Below are 9843 nucleotides of genomic sequence, written 5' to 3'. Positions count from 1 at the left end.
GGTGCCAGGGATTGAACCCAAGGGCACTTAACCACGGAGCCAGGTACCACCTTTTTTTTAGGGTGTTTATTTTTCAGTTGTAATTGGACACAACACCTTTATGTTATTTATTTATCGTTCTGTGATGCTGAGGATCAGACCCGGGGCCCCGCAGGTGCTAGGCGCTGTACTGCTCAGCCCCATTTCATCTTCTTAAATATTGAGACAGGGCCTCACTGAGTTGCTTAGGGCCTTGCTGAGCTGCTGAGCTGCTGGCTTTGAACTCAGGATCCTCCTGCGGCCTCCTGAGCCACTGGGATTAGATCCTGTGCCCTGCCGGCTTCTGTTGGTGTTTCTCTGACACTCCTCCCGGAGCTCCTCTTCCTCTCCTCCTCTCCCCTCCTTCCTGACACATCCTGCCCCGTTCCCATCTCTCTCTTGCTCATTTGGCAGCTGAGGAGTAGCCACACGGAGGAACCTGGTGACTTCCAGACGGAGCCACAGGGCGCTCTCCCAGCTACTGCACTGAACAGCGGGGTGCCTGGTCACAAATGGCAGCTCACTCTGGGGAAGGGTTTCTGGAACGAGCACTCCAGGCCAGGGTCCCTCGTCTGTGACTGCCAGGTGTGGCCGGCCAGGTGTGGCCTTTCAGAGGCATGAGGAGGCTGGGTCCCGGGACTTGGCATAACGGTGGGTTCTGTCCAGCCAGGCTGAGCTCTCCTTGGTCGTCCATGTGCCCTGGCATGGGAGACGTCCTGCAGTCCCTGGTGGGACCCCGTGGTCCTGGCTCCCCAGCAGCCGGGACCCTGTGTGCAGCTCAGCTGCCTTTGGCATTGAGAACAGCCACTGTCATGGGAGCTCCTCCGGTCCCCACCAGCCAGCCTTCTTTTATTTTCTTACATTTGATTGATTGATTGATTGATTGATTTTTGGTAGGAGGACGGAACCCAGGGGTGTTCGACCACTGAGCCACATCCCCATACCTTTTTTTGTTTTGAGACGGGGTCTCACTAAGTTGCTTAAGGCCTTGCTAACTTTCCGAGGCTGGTCTTGAACCTGAGACCCTCCTGCCTCAGCCTCCCAAGTGGCTGCAATTGCAGCCTGCCCCACCACACCCAGCGCCCCTCTGCTCTCCTTTGAAGATGACCATCCACTGGGCGCATCCAGGTGGTGTAGCCTGTTTCTCCAGGGCCCTGCGGGGTTGCTCTTATTTTGCCTGTTTTACAGCAGAGGAGGTGAGGGCTGGAGGTGCAGACAAGTGTCACCCAAGTCCCCAGAGCTGGACAGCACCAGAGTCAGGTGGCCTGGTGAGGTGGACCCCCACATGCACACATGTGCCCACGCCTAAAGAAGTTTCTAACCAGAGGACGTGGACGTCCTGGTCACGGGTCCCTCGGAGAAGAGCTAGGTGTGGCAGGACTCCCGCCCCTGGCTCCCGGTCAGTCCCCTGGCCTCAGGAGTCCTCCCAGCCTGGGAGGCAGTGGAGACTGAGCCTGTGGGTGGCCCCCGCCCCTTCCACAGGAAGCTGGGACCAGGCAGTCTCTGGCCTCATGCAGACATCACAATAGTGGTCAGTCACCCAGCCGGCAGCCGGGAGGCCTGGCTTCTCTCCTGCTTGTCTCTGGCCACCAGGCCTCACCATGAGGACTGCTCAGGATGAGGACCAGGAGAATGAGGACACGGAACCCCAGGTCACCAGGACACCACTGCTGAAACAGAGGAACAAGGAGGAGCCAAGATGGAGCCAACCTCAGGGTGAGGGGCGGGGGCTGGGAGTGGCCAGGGACAGGGGGATGCTGGGGCCCAGGGGAAGCAGGAGGCGGGAGGGGGCCACCTGGCCCAGCCAGGGCTGATCCCCGGGATCCCCACCCCCAAGTCCCACCGCCCCACCACCCAGGTGACCCCCAGGGACACGGGCAGCAAGGCCTCCGGCAGCACCCACTCTCTTTGAGTCCACAAGGACAGGAGGCTGCGGACATCACACGGGGCCAGGCCACTGCCCGGCCTGGGGGACACGGGCCTGGAGACCCCCAGTCACCTCTCACTGTTGATGCTGGTGGGGCAGCAGGGGTGGGCAGGACCACAGGGCACTGATGGGCAGCGCTGCTCACAGCTGGGAGAGACTCCTGGGGGAGGCCGGGGGCTTCTTTCTGACCCTCCTTTGTCTGTGAGAGGGATGGAAACCTGCCAGGCAGGGATGCGGCACCTCTCCCTGTCCTGGGGAGTGGAGCCACTGGGCAGGACGGGGAGGGGCTTGCGCCTGCCCCGACCCCAGCAAGCTCTGGTGGGAGGCCCAGGAGCCCCCCCCCCCAGCCTCCAGCCTCCAGCCTCCCTTCCTGGGAGGGGCAGGAAGAGCCAGTGGTGGAGAGAAAGGCCGGGTCCCTGTGCAGGACAAGCCACGGGGCTGTCCCTGGAGACACGGGGACCCTCTGCCCACCTCTCGGGTCCCAGGCTCCGGACTCCCTTGTCGAAAGAGCAGGAGCTGCTTCCTGAGCCTGTGGGGCTGGGAGCAGGGGCTGGGCCCGATGAGCAGGTGGGGAGCCCGACACTGCGGGGGGACCTGGGGCTCAGGGAGCAAGTCTGGGAGAGTGGAGGCAGCACCCATGAAGGCCTCCTCCTGGGCAGTTGGGCGCAGCCCATTGGGAGCCGTTCTGACATGGCAAGGGGCACAATGGCAGCGTGGACTCCGGAGTCGGGCCTTTCAGCTCCATCCTGGGCTGTCACACTTATTTACTGGGACCTTGGGAAGGCCACCTGCTCTCTGAGTCTAGTCTCACATCTGCTGCTGGAGTAGGGGAGCACCCTGCTGCACGGGCAGGAGGACTGTAGGAAGTGTGTTAAGCACCCAGCTCCGAGCGCGGCTGGCGATGGACGGCCCCCAGCTCCTGTGTCCTGGGCCACCTGGTGCTGCTCCCAGGAAGAGCTTGTATCCCAGGACACGAGGGCACAGTGCAGTCAGACGTGCCCAGGTTCAAATCCAGCTCCTCCACCGACGGCCACGCAGCCATCGAAGCTGACGCATCCTTCCAGGCCTCATCTGCCCTCTGGAGTGGGCACCTGCCCGTGGGCACTCAGTCCTGGCAGCTGAGGGCGCTCTTCCCTCCTCTCTCCTCAAGGGCCACCACCTCCTTACAACCCTCCTGCAGGAGGCTCCCGCCCTCAGCAGCCCACAGGTGAGTGCAAGGTGCCCGCCACCTCTCTCCTCACACACACTTCCTGCTCAGATTGCCACAGGCCCCTGGCCTGACCATGGGCCCCAACTGCCCGCTGGAAAGCCCTCCTCCCGGCCCCATGGCTCCGTGGCCCTGCAGCTGGTTAGGGCCTCTCTGTGGCTCCCACAGGCGGTCCCCATGTCATAGCCTTGAGCATCACTCTGCCCAATGTGTGGTCACTAGTAGACACCCTGGCATACAGTAGGTGCTCAGGAGATGCTTGTAAACTCCCTGCAAGCACATCACCTCCACCCTGGATCCCAGAGACGGAGAACACAGACCCCCAGGAGGGGCCTAGGTTAGGGGATTCTACATATTTTCCACGGAATTCGCAAGCACTCCAAAGAACGGTCAGGGTGGACTGAGGGTCGGCGTCACGTTGCTGCAGCTAATGCACAGAGAAAGGTCTGTCTGGCCCCCAGGCCTGGGGGTTCCAGTCCATGGCTGGCCAGGCCCACTGCCCTGGGCCTCTGCAGAAACCAGATGCCCTTGACAGTGAGGCAGTGTCAGAGCCAACGTTTCCATCGGGATCTGGGCAGCAGAGAAAGACCAGGGTCCTACAGTGTCCTCAGATCCCAGTGACCTGAGGACCGCCCCTAAGCCAAGGTCCACACACCTCCCAGTAGCGCCACCCTGGGGACCAAGCCTTGAACACATGGACCTTTGAGAGACACTCACACAGACCATAGTGGACAGTAAATTCCCACAGGTAGCCTCAGGGTGACACAGTGACAATGACCTCTCTCTTGGAGAGCGCCAGACAACCCTCAGGTCCCCATCCTAGCTTCCTGCCAATGCGGGGCATGTCACCCCCCCTGCCTGGGAGCTCACCCTGGCGTAGCCCCGTCCCTCTCCAGGCAGGGGTGCAGACAGACCTGGCTCTGCTCCAGGACACCGTGGAACGCCACCAGCGTCTTGTTCTTGCTCTGGGGCTTATTTTGAGGCGCTGGGGTTTCCCCGGGGTCCCGTGCATGCTGGGCGAAGGCTCCCTCTGAGCTGCGCCCGAGCCTCAGCAGCGTGCTCTTGACAAATCCAGCCACCAAAGGACACTGGGAGGGCCGCCATCCCAGGCCGCTAGGCGCATCTGTGGGTCAAAGTCCAGGTGCAAGTCCAGCGGTGAGGCTGGCTGTTCTTCCCACCGCAGGCATGGGGACAGACTCGGGCTACCCCGCAGGTTGAGAAAGGGGGCTGACCTCGAGCGGGGGTTGAGCTGGGCAACTCGCTGGACGGAAGGGACCTGGGTTAGACCCAGAGGTGCTCCAAACCCCTGGGCCCTGACTTCACCTGCTCACCAGGGGTCATGACTGGGGCGAAGGAGCCCTGAGGCTGATGGGCAGGTGGATAACGGGTGGCACGAGCCTAGCCAGGTGGTCTTGGGTGCTTAGATGACCACCAGGAACAACCAAAAGACAAGCAGTCACAGCGGGGGTGGGGTGTCCAGCCAGGTTGGGCCCAAGGCTGGGGTGAGGCGGTGCAGGTCTGACTGCCTCTCGCCCCTCCCCCCAGGAATATACACCAACCTGCCCAGGATCTCCACCTCCTTGCCAATGCGCACCACATGTCCGTACTGTGGCAACCAAATCGTCACGGAGATCACCCCTGTCAATGGAGTCCTCAACTGGCTAATGTGCTTAGGCCTCTGTTTGTGTGGGTGAGTGGCTTGCCCTGGGCTCCAAAAGGCCCTGCTGGGAGAAAGGGCTGGCATCTAGCAGCCAGGTGGGCAGCAGGGGAGTTTGTGGAGGACAGGCAGGAGCAAGGACAAGGACGTCCCCATGTCCGCCACTGCCACACTCAGAGGCAGCAATGCCCTCTGACTGGGAGTCACGCCTGCCATGTGAGGGTTCCCAGCAGTGCCTGTCACCTGCATGGGGAATCCCTGGCCTGTGGAGGCGCCCAGCTGGTCATAGGAGGCCAGCCGCCCGAGGGCAGTGAGGGCCAGGGCCAGGTGGTGCACTTATGGCCCATGCCTTATGGCTGCAGGTGCTGCCTGGGCTGCTGCCTCGTGCCCTTCTGGATTCGAAGCTTGAAGGACGTGAACCACTCTTGCCCCGTGTGCAAGCACCATCTCTACCACTACAGACGCGTGTGACCCCTGCCCTGGAAATAAACCTGCTGACGCTCCTGCATGTGTGTCCTGCGCCCGGCCATGCCATGGCCTCCTCTGACTCCAGTCACCAGGGAGGTGGGGTGTGGCCCACAGGAGCCTGGAGCACAGCAGACGTGCAGGCCGCGCTGGCTGGATACGGGAAGGGTCCTGGCCCTGAGATGCCCACTGCAGACTGCAGCCTGCTGTCCGCCAGGAGGTCCGTCCTTTGCCCTCGCCCACCCGCACCCAGGCTCTCAGCTGGCCCTGCTGGTGGTCCAGCACTTGATACCAAGTGCAACCCCGGTGGGCATCTCCCTGAGCCGCCCTTCCCTGGCCTGCACTGTCCTCCTGGGGTCCCGCCCTGGGCCTCCTCTCCCACCCACTGTGCACCCTGCAGCCTCTCTCCTGGGCGCCTCAGAGAGCTCCCTCTCCCTTCCTGGGGACAGGGTGGCTGCAGAGGGCACCACCTCTTCTTACCCCAGACCCCTGCCCTGTCCCTGCTGCCCTGCAGGGACCTGCAATGGCCCTGCTCAAGTCAGCCCTGCCCTCCTCACCACTGGGGGCTGCGATTGGTTTGGGCAAGGGTCAGTCACCTCAGCTTCGACTGTGCCTGACACATGCCCAGACCCTGCCACCCTCAGACCAAGGGTTGTTTTATTCTGGTTTTTGGTGCCAGGGATTGAACCCAAGGGCACTTAACCACGGAGCCAGGTACCACCTTTTTTTTAGGGTGTTTATTTTTCAGTTGTAATTGGACACAACACCTTTATGTTGTTTATTTATCGTTCTGTGATGCTGAGGATCAGACCCGGGGCCCCGCAGGTGCTAGGCGCTGTACTGCTCAGCCCCAGGCCCAGCCCCATTTCATCTTCTTAAATATTGAGACCGGGCCTTGCTAAGTGCCTGGGCTGGCTTTGAACTCGGGATCCTCCTGCCTCAGCCTCCTAAGTCCCTGGGATTACAGATGTGGGCCACCCCGCCTGGCCAAGTTCCAGTGGTTAAGGCTGGGCCACGTGAGGACACCTGTGGGCTGGCTCCTGCTTCCCCGGCCCCACTCTAGCCAGAACCAAGTGCTGGGCAGCCACCACTTGGGGCACCTTCCGTGGGGCCCCAGCACGGCCTCCCCAGCCCCCCCACCCTCAGTCCCGCCCTGTACTCTGCTGTGACTGTCCCTAGATCTGGGTGCCAGTGGCTTCAGTGGGTACCTCAGGACACGGCAGGGATGAGTGGAGGCTTGTGGACACTAGGAGGGGACAAGTCTAGGCAGGAAGCCTGCCCGGCAGGGATGCTGTCATGGTCTGCTCCGACCAGCTGGCGCTGTGCTCCCCACCACAGCAGCCCTTGGCCGCGGGTGACTGAAGTCAGAATTGGAATCCCGCTTCCTCAGCCAACTACACCAGACTGCCACATGTGGCCGGGGGCTACTGCCCTGAACAGAGGGGACATTCCGCCACCGCAGCAGGTTGTGCTGGACAGTGCTGGGTTAAGGAGATAAAGGGCCAAGTCCCTACGGAGGCCCCATCCCAGCTCCATGGAGGTTCAAGGCCTCAGTGTCTTATCAATGGGACCCTCTGTGCAAACTGGGGTCTGGGACCAGCTCAGAGGGGGATGGGATAAAGGAGACTGGCCGGTTTCTCGACTTTGTGACCCATGAAAGTGCCATCTCCCTCACCATCGCTCCCAGTGGGGTGAATTTCAGTCACTTAGGGCCTCAGTAATTGGTTGAGACAAATGAATTTCAGAGGGAGCAGTGAGGGGAGCATCGGGTGAAGTGGGTGGGCGTCCCCGACAGCACTGCCCCAGGCCTGAGGATGCGCTGCAAACCCAACAGCTGGACAGGACCCTATGGGCAAGAAAGGTGGAGGAGGGCGGGGGAGGCCACGTGATGTGCAGAGCCCCCAGCTGGAGGAAGTACCGCCTCAGGAAGCAGAGAGGACTGGTCACAGTAGCTAGAGGGAAGGACAGAGGGACTCCTCCAGGTGGGAAGCCCCAGACGGCAGCCTCTCCCACTCCCCTTGACGAACAGGAAAAGCTGAATCCTGAGCCAGCATCGCCGCAGTACCTGGAGCCTCGGCTTCACATTCAAACAGAAATCTTAGGATTCGGTGAAGCAGCTTTCCTGGGGACCTTGGTGCTTGGCTGAGACTGAGGGAGTCCTAATTGAGGACCCTGGTGTCGAGTCAGGACACAGCAGAAGGCTTCGGCGACACTGTGGGCAGTGGCGGGTCCAGGCGAGGCCACCCAGCCTCAGTGATCCCCAGGAAAGGCCTTGTTTGGGACGTGGTGGCTCCACAGGTGCTCAGCCTCAGCAGTCCTGCTGGCCAGGCCATAGTCCCAGAACCGGATCTATCAGCAGTTCAGCTCGAAGGCCTTCCTTGTTCTGCGCCACAACCCTCCGTGCTGGCTTTGACCGGGTTCTGAGCCAGGTCCACAGACGGGAGCGGGGTCCTCCACTCTGGTTCTCTGTATGCGGGTTGCTGGTGCACCAGGCGAGCTCTCCGGAGAGGTAGCCATTGTGCTTCAAGGGTGACCAGATACACGGTGCGTTGAGAGGTTCTGCCCAGGATTTTCCTTTTTTTTTTTTTAAATCTGGGATTAAGCCCAAGGGCACTCAATCTGGAGCCACACCCCCATCCTTTTTAATTTTGAGACAGGGCCTCATTTGCTGAAGCTGGCTTTGACCTTGCAATCTTCCTGCCCCAGCCTCCCTCGCCGCTGGGATTGCAGGTGTGCACCACCATGCCCAGCCCAGCACCCCTCACCTGCCCCACGTTTTTTATGGGTGCATTATAGTTGTACTTATGATGGGATGTCACTACACATCAGCACTCTTTCCTGATCCCATGAATCAATCCCACGCCCTTGGGACGGAGATTGCCCAGGGTTAGGAAGTGTCACTTGCCAGGTCTCTCGATGTTTGGTTATTAGTTACTTGTAGCACTGGGGACAGGACCCAGGGCCTTGCACATGCTGGCCAAGTGATATACCACTAAGCTACACCTCAGCTTGTCACCTCTTAAAAAGTAGAAATGACACTGAAAATAGGCTTTTCTTCTTCAAGGTGTTTGCAGGTGCCCGAGGCACAGGTGTCTGAATGATGGAAACCCCCTAGCTCACCCCCAAGGTCATACCTGATCATAACTCAGCCTAAAACAAATATTCCCAAGTTCACACCCAGGCTCCCCACCACTGCTCCAGCCACACCTGGCCACCGTGCAGGAAGGTGGGAGGCTTGACCAGGGTCTCCACCTCTCTATAGATGTAGCCGTCATAATTCTCCTGTGCCCACAGCTGGCTGCAGAGCAGGCTGGGGTACATGGGGCCGTGGCCTCCTCCTGCACCGTCTCCTGAGCTCGTCCTGGCCCTCCATACTCAGGCCCATCAGGCAGCACCTGGCCCTGGCAGGTGAGCTTGGCAGCAGTGGAAGGCGCGAGTCAAACTGGGTCTCAACACATGTTCTGGCCTGGGCAAGTACTGAGCTGCCACCAGGCCCCGATTCTGGTCCCTGAACTGCCCAGATGCCACTGCTGAACTCAAGGCAGGGTGCAGTGCTCATTAGTGCTGGCTGTCACCAGCCATCCCACCCTCAAGCCTGGCCGAAACCGAGAGGGGCTCTGCCCTTCATCGCAGGAGGTTCGTGGGGTGTGGCCGGCAGGGCTCCATCAGGAGCAGCAGCAGGCAGAGACACGCCCTGTGGTTCCCACCTGAGAAGCAGGTGCTGAATCCTGTAGAAGTGAGAGCCCAGGGATACCCACTCCACACTGGTGGGCAAGGCCAGGCAGGATCAGCCTGCCTGGCAGGGATGCCGTCATGGTCAGCACCGACCCCAGGCGAGGGCACCAGCTGGCGCTGTGCTCCCCACCACGGCAGCCCTTGGCCGCGGGTGACTGAAGTCAGAATTGGAATCCCGCTTCCTCAGCCAACTACACCAGACTGCCACATGTGGCCAGAGGCTACTGCCCTGACAGAGGGGACATTCCACCACAGCAGCAGGTTCTGCTGGACAGTGCTGGGTTAAGGAGATAAAGGGCCAGACTGGCAGGCCCTGCCACATAATGGCCCCACAAAACCATGGGGAGGGGCTGGGGATGTGGCTCAAGACGTAATGCGCTCGCCTGGCACGCCCGCGGCGCTGGGCTCGATCCTCAGCACCACATAAAAATAAAGATGTTGTGCCCACCGAAAACTAAAAAATAAATATTAAAAAATTCTCTTAAAAAAATCCTGGGGACACAGTCCTAACTCAATATTTGAAATGTGCTTACAGATGCTATCCCCAGGAGCAAGGCCTGGCTCCGTGGTCATTTGGATTCCCCCTGTCCCCAGGGGACCTACTTGCTAGTTGGACTGTGGTGGCAATCTCACTTCAAACTTTCTCCACCGGAGAAAAGTAGTTTTTATACCAGGGATCTATCTAGTCCAGGGTCTCGCTAAACTGCCAAGGCCAGCCTCAAACTTGCAATCCTCCTGCCTCAGCCTCCAGGCGTACTTCAAGCATGAAGATGGGTCCCCCGCCTTGGAAATGGCTTCACCCACTCTTCAAACAGCACAGTGCCCGTGCTTGCT

General features: G+C 60.4%; 1 protein-coding gene across 1 annotated transcript; it reads left to right on the top strand.

Annotated features, from left to right (window-relative positions):
• The first annotated feature begins 1619 nt into the window (after nucleotides 1–1619).
• LOC144256890 (LITAF domain-containing protein-like) lies at nucleotides 1620–5280 on the top strand. Its single transcript, XM_077802663.1, has 4 exons — nucleotides 1620–1734; nucleotides 3096–3152; nucleotides 4698–4842; nucleotides 5172–5280. Exons 1-4 carry the CDS (start codon nucleotides 1620–1622, stop codon nucleotides 5278–5280), a joined length of 426 nt encoding a protein of 141 aa, XP_077658789.1.
• The last annotated feature ends 4563 nt before the right edge of the window (nucleotides 5281–9843 follow it).

Source organism: Urocitellus parryii, chromosome 9, assembly GCF_045843805.1.
Source record: "Urocitellus parryii isolate mUroPar1 chromosome 9, mUroPar1.hap1, whole genome shotgun sequence".
Classification (NCBI taxonomy): domain Eukaryota; kingdom Metazoa; phylum Chordata; class Mammalia; order Rodentia; family Sciuridae; genus Urocitellus; species Urocitellus parryii.
This window is presented reverse-complemented; position numbering and strand designations above follow the sequence as displayed.

Bases quoted from the DNA above. Each gene is read 5' to 3' on its own strand.
- LOC144256890 (XM_077802663.1), top strand. From the start codon at position 1,620: ATGAGGACTGCTCAGGATGAGGACCAGGAGAATGAGGACACGGAACCC. The intron at 1,735-3,095 runs GTGAGGGGCGGG...TCTCTCCTCAAG, and splicing joins AAGATGGAGCCAACCTCAGG to GGCCACCACCTCCTTACAAC. The intron at 3,153-4,697 runs GTGAGTGCAAGG...CCCTCCCCCCAG, and splicing joins CCGCCCTCAGCAGCCCACAG to GAATATACACCAACCTGCCC.